The following is a 21,711-nucleotide window of genomic DNA, read 5'->3' on the forward strand; positions in this document are numbered from 1 at the left end:
TTCTCGCTGTGTCACCCAGTCTGGAGTGCAGTGACGCGATCTTGGCTCACTGCAACCTCCACCTCCCAGGTTCAAGCAATTCTCCTGCCTCAGCCTCCCAAGCTGGAACTACAGGCGTGCGCCACCATGCCCAGCTAATTTTTGTATTTAGTAGAGATGGGGTTTCATCATGTTGGCCAGGCTGGTCTCGAACTCCTGACCTCAAATGATCCACCCACTTCGACCTCCCAAAATGCTGGGGTTACAGGCATGAGCCACTATGCCCAGCCTGGTATACATATTATTATTTTATTTATTTTTCTTGAGATGGAGTCTCTCTCTGTTGCCCAAGCTAGAGTGCAGTGGCACAATCTCTGCTCACTGCAACTTCCACCTCCCAGGTTCCAGTGATTCTCCTGCCTCAGCCTCCTGAGTAGCTGTGACTACAGGTGTGCGCCACCACACCTGGCTAATTTTCGTATTTTTAGTAGAGACGGGGTTTCACCACGTTGGTAAGGCTTGTCTCGAACTCCCGACCTCGTGATCCACCCGCCTCGGTCTCCCAAAGTGCTGGGATTAGAGGCGGGAGCCACCGTGCCTGGCCCTAGCCCAGTATACATATTATTTTTAAAGGATTTATTGTTATCTGTTTTGGAGTATAATACTCAAAGTTATTATTCCTGCTATGTCTTTTTTTTTTTTTTTTTTTTTTTTTTTGAGATGGAGTTTCCCTCGTCACCCAGACTGGAGTGCAACGGTGTAATCTCGGCTCACTGCAACCTCCACCTCCTGGGTTCAAGTGATTGTCCTGCCTCAGCCTCCTGAGTAGCTGGGATTACAGGCGCCCGCCACCACACCCGGCTAATTTTTGTATTTGTAGTAGAGACAGGGTTTCACCATGTTGGCCAGGCTAGTCTCGAACTCCTGACCTTAGGTGACCCACCTGCCTCAGCCTCCCAAAGTGTTGGGATTACCGGCGTGAGCCACCGCGCCTGGCCTCCTGCTAAGTCTTTGTATATGTTTCTTGTGGAAAATATATTACTCAACGTTCACTTGTAATAGGAAATTATATTTAGGCCGGGAGCAGTGGCTCGCGCCTGTAATCCCAGCACTTTGGGAGGTAGAGGTGGGTGGATCACCTGAGGTCAGGTGTTTGAGACCAGCCTGGCCAACATGGTGAAATCTCAATCTACTAAAAATACAAAAATTAGTTGGGCGTGGTGGTGCCTGCCTGTAATCCCAGCTGTTCAGGAGGCTGAGGCACAAGGATCACTTGAACCCAGGAGGTGGAGGTTGCAGTGAGCCAAGATTGCACCATTGCACTCCAACCTGGGCGACAAAGCGAGACTCCATCTCAAGAAAAAAAAAAAAATAAGAGGAATTTATATTTGATAGAAAGCATGTGTTTTAAGAAAATAAACTAATGGACACACCAGCTCAACAGTGATTAACTTTAATGTATAATTTCACTACTATAGAAGTGGTACAAATTCACTTGTTAGTGTTAGATTTCTCCCTGTGACGCTGTATGAGAAAATAAAGTTGTGATTCGAACAGATTCAATGCTAATACTGATGTGGGGTGTGTTCCTTTTACATTCCTCTTCCTTCTTGTTGAGTCAGCAATAATCAATACTGTATTTTGAATTCTCAAATCACTTGAAGTAAAAAATTATTTCCTCTCAGGGATTCCCAAGAAATATTTTTGGGACCAGTATTTTCACTTTTAATTTTAACCAGGCTGAATCAAAGGTAGCTCATAGCTTTATTTCATAATAGAATGAATTTACCACAAAATATTTGAAATCATTCCCTTTGACTAACATTTAGGTGCCTTGCAATAGCTGCTATAATAAACGATGCTGGGGCCCATCCCTGGCGGCTCGCACCTGTAATCCCAATGCTTGGGGAAGCTGAGGTGGGACGATCACTTGAAGCCAAGAGTTCCAGACCAGCCTGGGCAACACAGGAATAAAATAAAATAAAATAAGTAAACAACACTGGAATGAACATCCTTCTACATATATCTTTATGAACATGAGCAAATATTTATGATTTATTTTCAGATATGAATTCTGGGTCAAAAGATGAGACATTTTTAATCTTGATAGATATAACAGTAATACATCCTCACCTACATTGATTATAAATATTTTTAGTATTTTTCTTTTTGAGATAGGTCTTGCTGTCACTCAGGCTGGGCTGGAGTGCAATGGCGCCATCTAGGCTCGCTGCAATCTCCACTCCTGGGCTCAAGCCATCCTCCCACCTCAGCCTCCCGAGTAGCTGGGACTACAGGCAGTGTCACCATGCCTGGCTTTTTTTTTTTTTTTTTTTTTTGAAATGGAGTTTTGCCATGTTGCCCATGCTGGTCTGGAAGTCATGGCCTGAAGCCATCTGCCCTCCTCAGCCTCCCAAAATGCTGGGATTACAGGCACGAGGCACCGCTCCCATCCTTTTTTTTTTTTTTTTTTTTTTTTTTTTTTGAGACACGGAGTCTTGCTCTGTCACCCAGGCTGAAGTGCAGCGGCGCCATCTGGGCTCACTGCAACTTGTCTCCTGGGTTCAAGCGATCCTCCCACCTGTCTTCCGAGTTGCTGGGACTACAGGCACACACCACAACGCCCAGCCAATTTTTGTTTTTTTTTTTTGAGACCGGGTTTCCCTATGTTGCCCAGGCTAGTTCCAAACTCCCGGGCTCTACCTTGTCTTGTACCACAGAGTGAGACCGTCTCAAAAAAAACCCCCCCAAAAAAACCAAAAATTTTTAAGCCTTTCTGGATTATGTTGAATTTGTAGGAAAAAAATGGCAGTTGATCCCATCCAATATTTTCCTTGTAATTCATCTCTTCTTTAGCAAAATGTTTTATTCATACATATCTTGAGTATTCCTGTTAAATGTATACGTGGGTAGTTTACATCTATCGCATTTTGATTTGTGTGTGTGTGTGTGCGCGTGTGTCATGAATAAGGAAACTAATATTAAATAATTTTGCACATTTATCTTGAACTTTATCACCTTACTGAACTGTCCTAGCAGTTTTTCAGTTTCTGGGATGTATTTTCTACATAGACTATCTTACACTTTGTGAATAACATTCAATCTCTCCATAAGGTAACTATCTTACATTCAGTCTCTTCCATTCCCAGTACTTTTATCATTTGCTAAGCCCCAGAGAACAATGTTGTAGAATTGTAGTAGTAGCTAACGTTGTTTTAGGCCTTAATGAGAACAGAGGTGAAGAATTCTGATATAATGCAAATGATTGCTTTTCACGCTCTGAATTGCATCCTAGTTATTTCATCAACTTACAATAACCCATTTTACTCAACTGAAATATTTACCTCACCTATCACATTATGGCAAGATGTTACTGTGCTCCAATGTCTCATCACTGAAAATAATTCTGAAAGTTCTTTGCTTAGTACACATTAAGTTCAGTTTCCTTTACATGGTATCTCTTTTAAAAATCACTTTGAACTGTATCAAACACATCTCCAAGGTACTTTCTTTCAACCTATAATACATCCCTGTATACACAATGTTATTTTTAATACACTGCTGGGTTTATTAAATTTTAGTATGGACTTTGTATCTGTATGTGAGAATGGTCTCTAGTGTTTCTGGGTTTTTGTTGTTGTTGTTCTTGTGTAATATTCTCTCCCAAGTTTGAGTAGTGGGGACAGAATAATTTTTTTTTTTTTCAGAGTCTCGCTGCAACGCCCAGGCTAGAGTGCAATGGCACAATCTCAGCTCACTGCAACCTCCACTTCCCAGGTTCAAGCAATTCTCCTGCCTCAGTTTCCTGAGTAGCTGAGACTACAGGCGTGCGCCACCATGACCGGCTGATTTTTCTATTTTTAGTAGAGACGAGGTTTCACCATATTGGCCAGGCTGGTCTCAAAACTCCTGATCTCAAGTGATCCAGCCACTTTGGCCTCCCAAAGTTCTGGGATTACAGGCGTAAGCCTCCATCCCGGCCAGCAGAGGTAATTTCTTTTATTATTATTTTTTTGAGATGGAGTCTCGCTCTGTCACCCAGGCTGGAGTGCAGTGGCATGATCTCGGCTCACTGCAACCTCCACTTCCCAGGTTCAAGTGATTCTCCTGCCTCAGCCTCCTGAGTAGCTGGGACTACAGGCACATGCCACCACGCCCAGCTAATTTTTGTATTTTTAGTAAAGATGGGGTTTTGCCATGTTAGCCAGTCTGGTCTCGAACTCCTGATCTCAGGTAATCCACCCGCCTTGGCCTCCCAAAGTGCTGGGATTACAGACGTGAGCCACCGTGCCTGGCCCAGCAGAGGTACTTTCTGAATCACCTGTTTCATGGTTATTAATCTTTTATCTGCTTCATTTTAGGTAATTAAAATTTTTTAAATATATTTCCAGAAAATCACCCATTTCACTGGAAGCATCACCCTATCAAGTTTTTCTAGAAATGGGATTTTATGAGTGGTTATTTGCATATCCTTATTAGAATAAAAGTCACATTGCCTCTGCAAAAACAAGCACACACAGGCATCCTCTTTGGAAGCTAGATACGAGGAAAGTACTGATGGCTTTCCAGATCGGCTTCAAAATCACCTGGAAGATGTCACAGCTAGTCTGTCTTCATACCCCCCATTTCTGTGAGGCTAAAAAAGGCTAACTTTTACACCTTACTATCACAGAGTTGTATGTAGTATTCGCTAAAAAACAGGCACTCTGGCTATTGTGTTGTGAACAGACTGCATCAGGGCAAGTGTAGAAGCAGGAATTAGAAGGCTAGTCCAGGTGAGAGCCAGGGATGGCTTTGACTAAGGTGGTAGCAGTGGAAGTGATGAGAACTAAACAGACTTTGAAAATATCTTGACAGTACAGCCAAGAGAATTTACATATGCAATACTTTTTTTTTCCCCCGAGACGGAGTCTTCCTCTTGTCGCCCAGGCTAGAGTGCAATGGCACAATCTCGGCTCACTGCAACCTCCACCTCCCGGGTTCAAGTGATTCTCCTGTCTCAGCCTCCAGAGTAGCTGGGATTACAGGTACCTGCCACCACACCCGGCTAATTTTTGTATTTTTAGTAGAGACGGGGGTTTCACCACGTTGGCCAGGCTGGTCTCGAACTCCTGACCTAGTGATCCGCCCACCTCAGCCTCCCAAAGTGCTGGGATTACAGGCATGAGCCACCGCACCTGGCTGCAATGTACTTTCATCAGAAACATTACAGGCACATTCTCAACTAGGTACATCTCTTGATAAGAATCACTGCGCTGGCTTCAAGTTCTATGAAAATAAGGTCCATTTTCTTCCTATCTGTATATGCCCATTACACTCAGTACAGTGCTTTACAAATTTGCTGATAATTCATGTGGATGTCTGAAATTAATCATAATAGAATTCTGGTTTCAAATATTACATGAGATTAATTACAATAAATTAGTCTATATTTTAAGTCTTATTCCAAAATTTCTGGTAGAAGGTTCCTACAAAACACATGGGGACATGTTAAGATATAAAATTAATGTTTGATTTAGAATTGTTTTATTTGTGTTCCTCATGCTACAACACAACCTTCAAAGTCAGCGAAGTTTATAACATGAATATGCTTCCTCAAAACATCAATTTAGATAACTCATAGCCAGAGCTTCTAAACTTCTACAATGCAACTTCAACATTCCCAAGAGCACAATATGCTTCAAATCCCATCTCAATGCAAATTTAAGAAAAGCAAAGCAAATTGTATTATCAGACTACCAAAATTCAGTAAGATTCTGTAATTTAATATACCTACTTCTCAACTCTCTACATTTGTTTCTCAACACTGGCGAGAGTTTTTAAAGATATCAACACCTGAATTCTACTCCAAGCCAATTAAATCAGAACAATTAAAATCAGAATCTCTGTGGGGCATCTTTTTTTTTTTTTTTTTTTTTTTTTTTTAAAAAAAAAGCTTCCCCAGCAATTCTATTGTCAGTGAGTTGTAAATCACTGCTCAACAGAACCTCTCATGAAGCAAAAACATAAAGAAAAATAAGCCGGGCACAGTGGCTCACGCCTATAATCCCAGCATTGTGGAAGGCAGAGGCGGACAGATCACCTGAGGTCAGGAGTTCAAGACCAGCCTTGGCAACATGGTGAAACCCCATCTCTACTAAAAATACAAAAATTAGCCGGGTATGGTGACACGTGCCTGTAATCTCAGCTACATGGGAGGCTGAAGCACGAGAATCACTTGAACCAGGGAGGCAGAGGCTGCAGTGAGCCAAGATCGTGCCACTGTACTCTAGCCTAGGTGACAGAGTGAGACTCCGTCTCAAAAAAAAAAAAAAAAAAGGAAAAGCACACGAAGTATAGGGACATGGGGAATAAGTTAAAAATCAAAAGGACTCACTCACTGCTTTCTAACATCTTTTACTTCTTGACCTTTCGAAACATCCAAAAATTAGTAATATAATCTGTGTCACAATCTTAACAGTTAAGAAAAAACATAAAATGAAGGCCTAGAAAGATCTTTGTTACTCATCTAGAATTATTTGGTATAACAGTATTTTCCAATGGAGGAAGACTATTGGATTTCAGGCATAAAACAATGCAGAAAAAAATCTCAAGGCATCACAGGGAGAGGGAGATAACTTCTGACTCTGGTTTCCTGTGTTTCAGGCCAGGAAGAGCAAGGGGAGAAAAATATCTGTCCATGGGAACAAGTAATCATGCTTTAAAGGACAATTTCATTCGAACCCATTCATTTCCTTTTCATGCAAAATTTCAAAGATAAAGCAACATAAAATATGGGGCCAAAGAAAAGGGAGAAGGTCTTCAAGGAGAATTTGTGCCTTTAAGTTTTTACTGGTACAACAGTCCTTCAGCCTGGAGGTACTCAAAGACGAATCATGAAAAAGAAAAAAAAACTTTATTTCAAGCAGGTTCAGTGATATATGTGTGTACTACAGCAAAGGCTGGTTGTGGCAAAGTTTCATTTCAAACTGTATGATGTGGGCTGGGCAAGGTGGCTCACGCCTATAACCCCAGCACTTTGTGAGGCTGAGGTGGGCTGATCACCCTGAGGTCAGGAGAGACCGGCCTGGTCAACATGCCAAAACCCCGTCTCTACTAATAATACAAAAATTAGCTAGGTGTGGTGGCGCGCACCTGTAATCTCAGCTCTTTGGGAGGCTGAGGCAGGAGAATCGCTTGAACCCGGGAGGCGGAGGTTGCAGATCACGCCACTGCACTCCAGCCTGGGTGACAGAGCCAGACTCAAAAAAGAAAATAAAACAAACAAAAAAACCAAAACTGCATGATGTATAATTTTGACATTATGTGGGAACGCTTAACTTCTGCCAAAATGTAGACTCAATCCAACATTATGCCAATTTTTATATTAATTGTAGTCCCTAAATTTTCATAACCAAAAAAAAAAAGAGAATAACCTTACAGTTACCTACTAAGGTAACGAACTGTGAAATCAATTCCCCAATATTGCTTTGAAAATAAACCCCTTGGTTGTTAAGAGAAATTCCAACTTCCAACTCCATCCGAATGTATTATTTAACCGGTATTCTTCAGTCATCATCTACTGTTGGCTTGATTGTCACTCCTCTTCTTATCTGACCCCAACCAATTAAACTGCAAAATGAAAATAAAAGAAATCATAAATCTTACATCCATTTCACTCTCATTACCACACAATGGTATGATAAATTTTACCTGCTTATCTTCTGAATTCAAATTTGTTCCCAAAGCCTGCTCCTCCATAAAGAAAGCCCACATTATATTCTTAGATTCTTTTTTATTCTTGTTTTTTTGTTTTTGTTGTTTTTTTTTTGAGACAGTCTCACTCTGTCACCCAGTCTGGAGTATGGTGGTGCGATTTCGGCTCACTGCAACCTCCGGCTCCCGGGTTCAAACAATTCTCGTGCCTCAGCCTCCCGAGCAGCTGGGACTACAGGCATGCGCCACCATGCCCGGCTAATTTTTTGGTATTTTTAGTAGAGATGGGGTTTCACTATGTTGGCCAGGCTGGTCTCAAACTCCTGGCCTCAAGTGATCCGCCCACCTCAGCCTCACAAAGTGCTGGGCTTACAGGCATGAGCCATCGTGCCCGGCCTGAAAGTTTATTGTTTAAATCTATTTTAAAACACACTGGAAGTCATATTTCTGCAACAGCAAAAAAATATATAATCACAAAAGAGAGTAAAATCAAAAGGGCATAAACCACCACAAATAATTATTTACTTAAGAGACAACAAAAATTTAACTTTCTAAATTACAGGGCAATAATTCAGATAAATCTCTTGGCCAAGTGATGAGACCATCGTGGGCACAGTAGCATGGAAGCCTTAACAAAGGAAACAGGGCTGGGCGGGGTGGCTCATGTCTATAATCCCAACACTTTAAGAGGCTGAGGTGGGAGGATGGCTTGAGGCCAGGAGTTTGAGATCATGCTGGGCAACACAGTGAGACCAAGTGTCTACAAAAAACAAAAAAATTAGCTGGTCATGGTGGTGTGAGCCTAATAGTCCTAGCTACTTAGACACTGAGGCTGCAGTGAGCTATGATCAAGCCACTAAACTCAGCCTGGTCAACAGAGAGACCCTGCCTCTAAAAAATATAAAATAAATAATAAAGGAAGTAAATAGTGGGCAGGGGTGATCTGAATAATTATGGGGACAGTCAGGGCACAAAATAGTCTAATTTAGAGAGTTTATATAAGACAATGCAGAAGGAAAGGTTAAATGGGTTGAAGCAGGTTTCCAGAAAAGTCCCATATATCAAAAAGTAGTGAGAAGCCTCTAGAAATTATTAAACACAGCATGATGAAAATGTTTTAAGAAGACTAATTTTGACCAAGCTCTTAAGTAATAAAGAGGCAAACTAGGGGTCTTTCACACTAACTGTGAAGTGTAAAGTGATGGTGGTACGGACTGTGATGATGTGACAAGGAATGGAAAGCAAGGGGCAAACTCAATAACTAACCTGGAAAGAGCAGAAAGTCAGGAGCCAAAAATGTGTGTATGCTTCCTGGGTCTATGCTCGCAAAAGACCTAGAAGCAATAGCACCCTAGGAGCAATGAGCACACCTGAACACTCCAGCTTTTCATTTATAAGAGAAATGGCCAGTTCTAAAACTGGAACAGAGAAGGTACAAGATGAGTCTGGAAGATACTGCGCCAGAAAATAAGGAAATGTTCCAAAAAAAGAAGAGGTTGGGCATGGTGGCTCACGCCTATAATCCCAGCACTTTGGGAGGCCAAGGAAGGCGGATGACCTGAGGTCAGGGGTTCGAGACCAGGCTGGCCAACGTGGTGAAACCCCGTCTCTACTGAAAATACAAAAACTAACTGGGCACGGTGGCACGTGCCTGTAGTCCCAGCTACTCAGGAGGCTGAGGCAGGAGAATCGCTTGAACCCGGAAGACAGAGGCTGCAGTGAGCCGAGATCATGCCACTGCACTCCAGCCTGGCGACAGAGCGAGACTCCGTCTCAAAAAAAAAAAAAATGATGAGTACATGTCAAAAGGACACAAGAGCCAGCCTGAAGGACCTCCACTGGCCAAACGTTGAAAAATGCACATGAAAATAAAGACAGTGATGGATCATAACATGTTGAATAAAATGGGACTCCATGAGTCCATATTATAACTAGATAGGGAAATAAATAACGGCAAAGAAAGAATGCCAAATGATAAATGTGGGGTGGTAGAGTTGAGGGAGGATACTGTGACCTGTAGAGGTGCGATGATCTTGTAATCATTATAGTCAAGTTCGATTCAGGCAAGACTCATCAGTGGATGCTACATCCAGGGGTGTGGGATTCAATAAGCAGCATGCTATTCGTATTGGCTGAAAAGATCTCCCTACAGACTGCTTATTAGTTGCAAGGGTAGAAAGTAACTACACAGTAGAGAAGCTGGACAACATCTTGACTACATAGTCAAAACTAACCTTAACAAAGAGGAGCAGTCAGATATCATGTGCCTCTAGCTGTGATTTCTGAGAAGGAGACTTCACAGTGTTATTTAACTTAAGAACCTGAATTTAATGTTACGCTTCCGAACCATAAGAAAAACCCAAATTGAGGAATATTCTATAAAGTAACCAGCTTATATTCTTCAGAACTGTTAATGTCAATTAAGACAAAGGCTGAAAAAGCTCCAGATTAAATATCAAAGAGACATGAAATTAAATGCAATGCATGATTCTAAACAGGAGGAACATAAAGTACGTTATTGGGATAAGTAATAAAACTGAAACATGCACTGTAGATTTCAGTATTTTGCCAATGTTAAATTTCTAAGTGCTTATATAAGAGTATCCTTTTTTGATGGGAAATATACACTGAAGTATTAAGAGATCAAGAAGCATAACATATATAGCCTACCCTCAAATGGTTCAGGAAAAAACTTATATTTGTAAATAAATCTGTATGTGTATTTGTCAATCTAGGAAAAGGCTATAGAGGAGTTTTCTGTAAAATTCTTGCAATTTTTGTATTAAGTGTGAAATGATTTCCAAAGTCAATGACAATAGAAATACTGAACCCAAATTCATTTGGTTTTGCATAGGTTGTGTCTAACAGGCAGAGAAGCCAATCACAGTATTTGGACTAAAATATGGGACTATAGTCAAGGTTGTAGTTTTCTCTGAGACGGAGTCTCGCTCTGTCGCCCAGGCTGGAGTGCAGTGGCGCCATCTTGGCTCACTTCACTGCAAGCTCCGCCTCCCAGGTTCACGCCATTCTCCTGCCTCAGCCTCCCGAGTAGCTGGGACTACAGGCGCCCGCCACCACGCCCGGCTAATTTTTTGTATTTTTTAGTAGAGACAGGGTTTCACCGTATTAGCCAGGATGGTCTTGATCTCCTGACCTCATGATCCGCCTGCCTTGGCCTCCCAAAGTGCTGGGATTACAGGCGTGAGCCACCGCACCCGGCCGAAGTATAGTTTTCAAAGTCATCCAAATAAATAGTTGAGACTGAAAGCCACAGTAACTGTTGTCCTCAAGGAAGAATGTGCTTTTTTTTTCTGTACAACAAGACTGTGTCTTTTTTTAATTAGACAGTGGCAAAGACTAACAAACTTACCGCCAGTGTTTTTCAACTCTTCGGCTAAGGGCAATTTTTTCTCCTACCTCTGTGCACACTGGATTGGTCAAAACAATTTTACCCAAATCAGCCTTGACAGCACTAACTCTCCCTCCTGTCGACAGGGATCCTATGTTCACCATGAGGACTTCATTCTTAGACAGCTTTTGAACCTAGAAAAAAAAATTAGGGAAAAATAAACCCCAAAATCAAGAAAATAGTTTCCAAATATAAGTAAGAATTTACCAAATACTATGGGAAAAAAAGAAAAAAAATTCTATACAAATTTCATTACAAAGGAATTTGAACTATATACAGTCTAAAGACAGCAAAAGGAAGGTTTATTTGGTACCCACTGAGCTTACACAAGATCCACCTGTAAAAAATAAGGTAGGAACCATACCAGAGAACCTCTTAAAATTCTGAAGCAGTTACCTAGTACAAATGAGGTACAAAATTTCCCAAAGTGGGGAACGGGGAGGACTATGGCTATGTAAGAGTTAACGTGGGCCAGGCGCAGTGGCACACGCCTGTAATCCCGGCACTTTGGTTGGGAGGCTGAGGAGGGCAGATCACCTGGGCAGGGGGGAGAAGTATGACTGCTTATTTTCCTAAATCTTTGCCAACACTAGGTGTCAGCAATTTCCCATCTCTGCCAACCTAATCTGGGACACTTTTTAATAATCATGAAGCTGGGCACAGTGGATCACACCTGTAATCCCAGCACTTTGGAAGGCTAGGGTGGGCAGATTGCTTAGGCCCAGGAGTTGGGAGATCAGCCTGGGTAACACGGCAAAACTCCGTCTCTACAAAAAATACAAAATTAGCCAGACGTGGTGGCCCACACCTGTAGTCCCACCTACTCAGGAGGTTAAGGTGGGAGGATGGCTTGAGCCGGGAGATCGAGGCTGCTGTGAGTCAAGATCGCACCACTGCACTCCAGCCTGGGCAACAGAGCAAGACTCTCTCAAAATAAACAACAAAAAAAATATGGATTTTAGGAATATCATGTCTTTGTCATAAATGGCAAATACTTTTCCCTGTTTTTTAAGTTTCTTTCTTAAACTGACTGCCTTATAGTTCTCAATTTTGGCCGGATGCAGTGGCGCATGCCTGTAATCCCAGCATTTTGGAAGGCCAAGGTGGGCGGATCACTTGAGGTCAGGAGGTCAAGACCAGCCTGGCTAACATATAGTGAAACCCCATCACTACTAAAAAATACAAAAATTAGTTGGGCATGCTGGTACATGCCTGTAGTCTCATATACTTGGGAAACTGAGGCAGGAGAATCGCTTGAACCTAGGAGGCGGAGGTTGCCATGAGCTGAGATCGCGTCACTGCACTCCAGCCTGGGCAACAGAGCGAGACTCCAACTCCTAAAAAAAAAAAAAAACCTCAATTTTGGGGAGGTCAAATTTATTTACCTTTTCTTTTTTTCTTAATTTCATGTTAACTATAAAACAATAAAACTCAACACTGGTTTAACACTCCCATTTGTCACTTTTTTACAAACAAGAATTATAAAAAGCATTTACCTTTGCTGCTTTCTTGTCTCCTTCAGTGCGTACACCTAGAAGCCGTCTAAGCAGGAAATAGGAAATTTCCAATTCTGTGAATATCTCAGGTAAAGCTCCGACTGCACCAAGTACTTGTCCCACCATTCTGTCAGCCCGGCACAAAGTGGGGTCAATTTTTGTTCCAACTCCTAATATAAAAATAAGATGTATACAGCTCAATTTTTTATTTCCTAAAACACCTATAAAGTGAATTAGTCGGCCAGGCACAGTGGCTCACACCTGTAATCCCAGCACTTTGGTAGGCTGAGGCGGGTGGATGCCTGAGCTCAGGAGTTCAAGACTAGCCTGGGCAACACAGTGAAACCACGTCTCTATTAAAATATAAAAAATTAGCCAGGTGTGGCGGCGTGCGCCTGTAGTCCCAGCTACTCAGGAGGCTAAGGCAGGAGAATCACTTGAACCCAGGAGGCGGAGGTTGCAGTGAGCAGAGATCCTACCACTGCACTCCAACCTGGGTGACAAAGTGAGACTCTATCTCCCAAAAAACAAAAAAAGTGAATTAGATACCCCAAAGCCATATAAGCACAGCACATACCTACACACTTTCTTACTTTTATTTTCTTTTTTTTTTTTTTTTGAGACGGAGTCTCGCTCTATCGCCCAGGCCAGGCTGGAGTGCAGTGGCCGGATCTCAGCTCACTGCAAGCTCCGCCTCCCGGGTTTACGCCATTCTCCTGCCTCAGCCTCCCGAGTAGCTGGGACTACAGGCGCCCACCACCTCGCCCGGCTAGTTTTTTGTATTTTTTAGTAGAGACGGGGTTTCACGGTGTTAGCCAGGATGGTCTCGAACTCCTGACCTCGTGATCCACCCGTCTCGGCCTCCCAAAGTGCTGGGATTACAGGCTTGAGCCACCGCGCCCGGCTCTTACTTTTATTTTCATACTCATACAATAGCTATACAGGTACAAGAAAATACCTGTTTTATCTAGACAAATAGAAATGTACACTCATGAGATGACCGGGCAAATGAGAACAGAAAGATTCTCTTGATTTAAATTCTAAACAAAGGGTTTAGAAATCTGATTTTCTAGGAATGATGGCTTGGCTGAGAACTTAATGCAGGAGATGTAAGTATTACTGACCTGGTCTTGAAAACAATAAAAATAAATTCTAAACAAAGGGCAAATAGAGATAATAAGTGAACTCAAAATGAGTCTGAATATCCTTAACAAAGACTGAAAGAATACAAAATTTTAAATGAGTAGTTCGCAGAGCATTTGCATGCCATTTCTCCCCTGAAAGACTGATCGAAAAGATAATTAAAGACTACATATGGGCTGGGCGCGGTGGCTCACGCCTATAATCCCAGCACTTGGGGAGGTTCAAGTTGGAGGATTACCTAAGGTCAGGAGTTCAAGACCAGCCTGGCCAACATGGCAAAACCCAATCTCTACTAAAAATACAAAAATTAGCCGGGCGTGGTGGCAGACACCTGTAATCCCAGCTACTGGAGAATCACTTGAACTCCGGAGGCAGAGGTTGCAGTGAGCCGAGATCGCGCCACTGCACTCCAGCCTGGGTGACAGAGTGAGACCCTCAAAAAAAAAAAAAAAAAAAAAAACAAAGACTACATATGATTCCCGGGGTCTACTTCAAAATATTCTAGCTGTGTCTTGAGGGGAGTAGGGGAAAGAAGATATATAGATGGAGCAAGATTGATTTGGAAAACTTTTTTTTGCTGCTGTTGTTGAGACACAGTCTCTCTCTGTCGCCGAGGCTGGAGTGCAGTGGTGTGATCTCAGCTCACTGCGACCTGGGATTACGGATATGTGCTGCCATGGCTAATTTTTTTTTTTTTTTTTTGGTATTTTTTTTTTTTTTTTTCCCTGAGACAGAGTCTTGCTCTGCCGCCCAGGCTGGAGTGCAGTGGCCGGTTCTCAGCTCACTGCAAGCTCCGCCTCCTGGGTTTATGCCATTCTCCTGCCTCGGCCTCCCGAGTAGCTGGGACTACAGGCGCCCACCTCATCGCCCGGCTAGTTTTTTGTATTTTTTAGTAGAGACGGGGTTTCACCGTGTTAGCCAGGATGGTCTCGATCTCCTGACCTCGTGATCCGCCCATCTCGGCCTCCCAAAGTGCTGGGATTACAGGCTTGAGCCACCGCGCCCGGCCTTTTTTTTGTATTTTCAGTAGAGACAGGTTTCTCGAACTCCTGACCTCAGGTGACCCGTCCACCTCGGCCTCCCGAAGTGCTGGTAATACAGGCATGAGCCACCGCACCCAGCCAAGATTGGTAAAACATTAATAATTGCTGAAGCTGAGTGATGGCTCTATGGGGGTTATCATTACAGTAGAGGCCAAGTGCGGTGGCTCACGCCTGTAATCCCAGTATTTTGGAAGGCCAAGGAGGGTGGATCACTTGAGAACAGAAGTTCGAGACCAACCTGGCCAACATGGCAAAACCCCATCTCTACTAAAGATACAAAAATTAGCTGGCTGTGGTGGTATGTGCCTGTACTTCCAGTTACTTGGGAGGCTGAGGTACGAGAATTAATTGAACCCAGGAGGCAGAGGTTGCAGCGAGCCGAGATCATACCACTGCACTCTAGCCTGGGTGGCAGAATAAGACTCTGCCTCAAAAAATATAAATAAATAAATAAATAAATAAATAAATAAATAAATAAATAAATAAAAAGTTCCTTAAGTTAAATTTTTAAAAAGTTACCAGATCTCCCTTGTTTACCACACACATGCACACAAAGGATAAAATGATAGATGGAACTACAGGCACCAAATCAAGTTTATTTTACTATTTGATTGGAGAAACGGCATCTCACGGTTTCCTAGGCTGGTCTCAAACTCCTGGTCTCAAGCAATCTTCCCACCTCGGTTTCCCAAAGCACTGGGATTATAAGCATGAGCCACTACGCCCAACCTGGTAAACTCTTTTTTTCTTTTCTTGTGTTTTTTTTTTTTTTTTTGAGACAGAGTGTCACTCTGTCACCCAGGCTGGAGTGCACTGGTGTGATCTTGGCTCACCCTCCGCCTCCTGGGTTCAAGCGACTCTCGTGCCTCAGCCTCCGAGTAGCTGGGATTACAGGCGTGGGCCACCACACCCAGCTAACTTTTGTATTTTTAGTAGAGACAGGGTTTTACCATGTTGCCCAGGCTGGTCTCAAACTCCTGAGCTCAAGCGATCTATCCACCTCAGCCTCCCAAATTGCTGGGATCACAGGAGTGAGCCACTGCGCCCAGCCAATCTGGTAAACTCTTTTTCGTTTTTTTGTTTTCTTTTATTTCCTTTTTAAAATTTTCAACTAGAGACACAGCTTGTTTGGTGAAGAATAAACTGTTTCCTTACCAAACATTTTCTTCTTTAATCTAAAGCTACATACACCCCCTCTAATTCTCACTGAATCTTTCATTTTTCTGGATATTGAGTAATACGGAAAGTTGTAAGGGACTAGAAAAGTTTTTAAATCATTTCAGTGATTGCTACACAAAGAAATTTATTTTCTTTTATTTCTACATCATTGGAAATACAATCTGACATCATTCAACTGACATTTGTAGGTAATTTCCCATTTGCAAAATATACACAAAAGCAATATATACACAAAAGCAATGGCCGGGCACGGTGGTTCACGCCTGTAATCCTAGCACTTTGAAAGGCCAAGGCGGGGGACTGCCTGAGCTCAGGAGTTCGAGACCAGCCTGGGCAACACAATGAAACCCTGTCTCTACTAAAATACAAAAATCTTAGCTGGGCCTGGCAGCACGTGCCTGTAGTCCCAGCTACTCAGGAGGCTGAAGCAGAAGAAGTGCTTGAACCTGGGAGGTGAAGGCTGCAGTGAGCCAAGATTGCGCCACTGCACTCCAGCCTGGAGGACACAGCGAGACTCCATCTCCAAAAAAAAAAAAAAAAGGCAACCATTACCTACCACAAAAATTGTGTTAACATAAACATAAGTGTAGGTAAATATCTTACATGATAAGTCATCAAACTTTTTTTATATTGCTAAAAAGGAGTTACTCTATATTTGACCAAAATGTATCCTTTGTATTTAAAAATCATTTTTACAAACGCGTGAAACCATCTTATAACCTAAAACAAGAGCTTAACCCCATGATTGTTCCCCCGCCCCACTCTATTATTAAAATACCCAATTAAAAATCTGTAATATGTCCCTTTTGGTAATCCATCCCCCATGAAAAGTCCACAAATAGCCACAAATTAAAAGAGACGAGAAAAAATCCTTACCAATAAGACCGCCTGGAGCAGCATATTGCAGATCATTATGCTCTGCAAAAAGTGATACAATTTTGGAAAAGATGGGTTTACACATGAGTTTTCCTTCACTATCTTTGGAAACAATACCAGGTCTTACTTCTATCTCCTGGCCCACCTGTAAACATATAATTAATAATTAGAATTACTGTGTTACACAAAATGATCATTTACCTATCAAAAGTTCCAACAGGGACTGGGTGCGGTGGCCCATGTGTGTTATGCCAGCATTTTGGGAGGCCAAGGCGGGTGGATCACCTGAGGTCAGGAGTTTGAGACCAGCCCAGCCAACACAGTGAAACCCCGTCTCTACTAAAAACACAAAAATTAGCCAGGTGTAGTGGCACGCACCTGTAATCCCTGCTACTCAGGAGGCTGCAGCAGAATTGCTAGAACCTGGGAGGCAGAGGTTGCAGTGAATCGAGATCGCACCACTGCACTCTAGCCTAGGCGACAGAGAGAAACTCCGTCTCAAAAATAAAATAAAATAATAATAAAGTTCCAACGGGAGGATCATAAAACTGAAAAGGCAATCATTCCTATATTTCAAAGATAATTATTCTTTAAAAAATAAAAAAAAAAAGATGTGAACGAGACAGTCAAAACCAGAACCATCCAACTGTTGCTAACTACCCACCACACAAGTCTATTACCACATCAAATGTGCTCCATACTTACAAGTCTATAAATTTTGAAGTCAGACACAAAAGACATAATGGAAAACAAAGAAATATAGCTGGGCATGGTAGCTTATGCCTGTAATCCCAGCACTTTGGGAGGCTGAGGCAGGCAGATCACCTGAGGTCAGGAGTTAAGAGACCAGCATGGCCAATATAGCGAAACCCCGTCTCTATCAAAAAAAATTAGGCTGGGCGCGCTGGCTCACGCCTATAATCCCAGCACTTTAGGAGGCTGAGGCGGGTGGATCACGAGGTCAGGAGATCAAGACCATCCTGGCTAACATGGTGAAACTCCGTCTCTATTTAAAAAACAAAAAACAAAAAACAAAAAAGTTAGCCAGGCGCAGTAGCGGGCGCCTGCAGTCCCAGCTACTCGGGAGGCTGAGGCAGGAGAATGGTGTGAACCCGGGAGGCGGAGCTTGCAGTGAGCCGAGATCGCGCCACTGCACTCCAGCCTGGGCGACAGAGCGAGAATCCGTCTCAAAAAAAAAAAAAAATTAGCCGGGCGAGGTTGCGAGTGCCTGTAGTCCCAGCAAGTCGGGAGGCTGTGGCAGGAGAATCATCACCTGCACCCAGGAAGTGGAGGCTGCAGTGAGCTGAGATCATGCCAATGCACTCAAAAAAAAAAAAAAAAAACTATTATCAGGGCATGTAAATTAGTACAGCTACCATGGAGAACAATATGGAGGTTCCTTGAAAACCTGAAAATATGAAAACAGAGCTACCATATGATCCATCAATTTCACTAGTGGGTATACATTCAACAGAAAGGGAAGTAATATATCAAAGAGGTATGTGCACTCCCATGTTTATTGCAGCACAGTTCACAATAGCCAAATATGGAATCAACCTAAGTGCCCATGAACAGATGAATGGATAAAGAAAATACAGCATATAGGCCAGGCGCAGTGGCTCATGCCTGTAATCCCAGCACTTTGGGAGGCCAAGGCGGGTGGATTACCTGAAGTCAGGAGTTCAAGACCAGCCTGGCCAACATGGTGAAACCCCCGTCTTTACTACAAATACAAAAATTAGTTGGGCTTGGTGGCAGGTGCCTGTAATCCCAGCTACTACATGGGAGGCTGGGGCAGTGAGAATTGCTTGAACCTGGGAGGTGAAGGTTGCAGTGCACCAAGATCCCTACAGCTTGGGCGACAGAGCAAGACTCCACCTCAAAAAAAAAAAAAACAAAGAAAAAAGAAAAGGCAGCATATATATACAACGGAGTATTATGCAGCCATAAAAAATAAAGAAATTCTGCCATTTGCAGCAACATATCTAGAATTGGAGGCCATTTTAAGTAAAATAAGCCAGGCACAAAAAGACAAACATCACACATTCTCACTCATCTGTATATGTGGGAGCTAAAAAGGTGGATCTCATGCAGGCAGAGTGGATTCAGAGGTCTAGAAGGGTGGGGGGAGGTGAAGTTTGAAGATGGAAAAAAAGAATATTAAAAAATATCAGGCCGGGCACAGTGGCTCAAGCCTGTAATCCCAGCACTTTGGGAGGCCGAGGCGGGCGGATCACGAGGTCAGGAGATCGAGACCATCCTGGCTAACATGGTGAAACCCCGTCTCTACTAAAAATACAAAAAACTAGCCGGGCGATGTGGTGGGCGCCTGTAGTCCCAGCTACTCGGGAGACTGAGGCAGGAGAATGGCGTAAACCCGGGAGGCGGAGCTTGCAGTGAGCTGAGATCCAGCCACTGCACTCCAGCCTGGGCGACAGAGCGAGACTCCGTCTCAAAAAAAAAAAAAAAAAAATCAAATGCCAGAAACCATGGAAAAAATTTTATTTTTCAATTTGAATTGTCCATACTTTTTTTCCTGATTAAGACAAGGGTAAAACAAACAAACAACAACAACAAAACCAAAATCACAACAACCAAAACCCATTTTACCTTTAATACTCCTTTTAGGATACTACCACCAGCTACACCTCCCTTAAGGTCATCAACTTCACAGCCAGGTTTGTTGACATCAAAAGATCTAATAACTAAAATAAAATAAAACAAATTAAAGACAGTTATGTTAATTTTAACTTTAGAAGAAATAATAGAAATAATATTTTCCATGTTAACGTTTCGAAAATAGTGGCCATTTGAGATTTATACCAAAGGGGTGCCTTTGTAACAAAATCTATTATTATCCCAATGCTTATGCAGTCTTACTTATGATGGGAAAAAAAATAACTTAAGTTTGTTAACAAGCGGCATATATGGTATACCAGTATTATAGAGCATCACGCAACTATTAATAATGTTGGGCCGGGCGCAGTGGCTCACGCCTGTAATCCCAGCACTTTGGGAGGCCGAGGCGGGCGGATCACAAGGTCAGGAGATCGAGACCATCCTGGCTAACACGGTGAAACCCCGTCTCTGCTAAAAATACAAAAAATTAGCTGGGAGCGTTGGCAGGCGCCTGTAGTCCCCGCTACTCGGGAGGCTGAGACAGGAGAATGGCGTGAACCTGGGAGGCAGAGCTTGCAGTGAGCCGAGATCGTGCCACTGCACTCCAGCCTAGGTGATGAGCAAGACTCCATCTCAAAAAAAAAAAAAAAAAAAAAATGTTGGAGCTGTATGCAATGATCTGGAAGGATGACCCTCATATACTATTAAGAAAAGTTATAAAAATTACATGCATAATATAATCCCACTTCCATAAAGAAAGATAATCAATGTCTGTATATGGATTTCTTTTTCCCTCTATCATAGAGGCTGGAGTGCAGTGGCACAATCATAGCTCACTACAGCCTCAAATTTGTGGGCTCAAGCGATCTTCCTGCCTCAGCCTACCAAGTAGTTGGGACTACAGGTACACACCACTGCACCCAGCTATAATATTTTATTTTGTAGAAACAGGGTCTTCCTTTGATGCCCAGGATGGTCCCAAACTCCTAGCCTCAAGCAATCCTCCCACCTCAGCCTCCCAAAGTGCTGGGATTACAGGTGAAAGCCACCATGCTCAGCCTGTGTATATGTTTATACATGATGACATGAACAATGAGAGAAGTGTGGGAATAATGGACAGCAAATGTTAACTTTGCTGACTTTAGGGCTAAGGGACTAGAACTTGAAGACAGAGAGATTATGGACATTTTCTTTACATACCTCTATAACTCCTGTGAGAACAATTCAGTTTTATAACTACAAAATACTAGGACTACATGACCTGCACTTTGGAAAGTATTTCCTACTAAACACCAGGAGCCTGGATGAAGGCCCAGAGGAGCTCAAATGTGTTTCGAGAAGGTTTCTACATCCTTGTGTAGGAAACACACAACTAGGTGATCAAATTGTATCAGTATCAGTTCTTCGTTAATTGAACAACAAAATCATCTGTATGATGTTTTAGTCAGGAAGTTCGAACACCCTGACTAAAACATTATGATTCCATAGAGAATACTGTATTACTCCATCTTGATCATGTACCATATATTGAGCACAGAAAGGTTAACAGTTGTTTTTGGTTTTTTTTGAGACGTAGTTTCACTCTTGTTGTCCAGGCTGGAGTGCAGTGGCACGATCTCAGCTCACTGCAACCTCTGCTTCTCGGGTTTAAGCGATTCTCCTGCCTCAGCCTGCTGAGTAGCTGGGATCACTGGCGCCCGCCACCATGCCCAGTTAATTTTTTGTATGTTAGCAGAGACACGGTTTCACCATACTGGTCAGGCTGGTCTCAAACTCCTGACCTCAGGTAATCCACTTTCCTTGGCCTCCCAAAGTACTGGGATTATAGGCGTGAGCCACCGTGCCCGGCCTAGGTTAACAGCTCTTACTGTGTTCAGGACTCTGTCCCTCATTCAGTAATACAATCTAGCACTACTAATACAATCTCAGAAATGATTTTTAAAAAATTGTATGAATTATCACCTCTGCAGAAAGAGGAAATATTAATAAACATCCTTGAAGAGGAATCACCAATGTGGAAAAGATCAGATTAAGAGTTAAAGGTAAATCTATCACTTACCAATAAGCCGGGGCTCTGAAGTAAAGTCTCTTGGGGGTACTGGAATTTTCTTTACTATGTACTCACAAACAACTTCAATATTGTATTTCAGCTGAGCCGAAATTGGAATAATGGGAGCTCCCTCTGCTACTGTACCTATATGACAAAATTCAGAAAGATCAAAATTATTCAGTTTTTTTTTTTTTTTTTTTTTTTTTTTTTTTTTTTTTTTTT

General features: G+C 42.5%; 1 protein-coding gene across 1 annotated transcript in view; it reads right to left on the reverse strand.

Annotated features, from left to right (window-relative positions):
• Positions 1-5,487: 5,487 nt before the first annotated feature.
• EIF2S3 (eukaryotic translation initiation factor 2 subunit gamma) overlaps positions 5,488-21,711 on the reverse strand; it is a 25,897-nt gene continuing 9,673 nt past the window's right edge. Inside the window, exons 7-12 of the mRNA XM_023202586.2 lie at positions 21,499-21,633; positions 19,431-19,525; positions 16,821-16,965; positions 12,580-12,749; positions 11,045-11,217; positions 5,488-7,590 (exon numbers count right to left, since the gene is read on the reverse strand). Coding sequence (XP_023058354.1) covers positions 7,527-7,590; positions 11,045-11,217; positions 12,580-12,749; positions 16,821-16,965; positions 19,431-19,525; positions 21,499-21,633 — 782 coding nt within the window. The 3' untranslated portion in view covers positions 5,488-7,526. The remainder of the gene's footprint in view (positions 7,591-11,044; positions 11,218-12,579; positions 12,750-16,820; positions 16,966-19,430; positions 19,526-21,498; positions 21,634-21,711) is intronic.

This window comes from Piliocolobus tephrosceles, chromosome 12 (genome assembly GCF_002776525.5).
Source record: "Piliocolobus tephrosceles isolate RC106 chromosome 12, ASM277652v3, whole genome shotgun sequence".
NCBI classification, from domain to species: Eukaryota; Metazoa; Chordata; class Mammalia; order Primates; family Cercopithecidae; genus Piliocolobus; species Piliocolobus tephrosceles.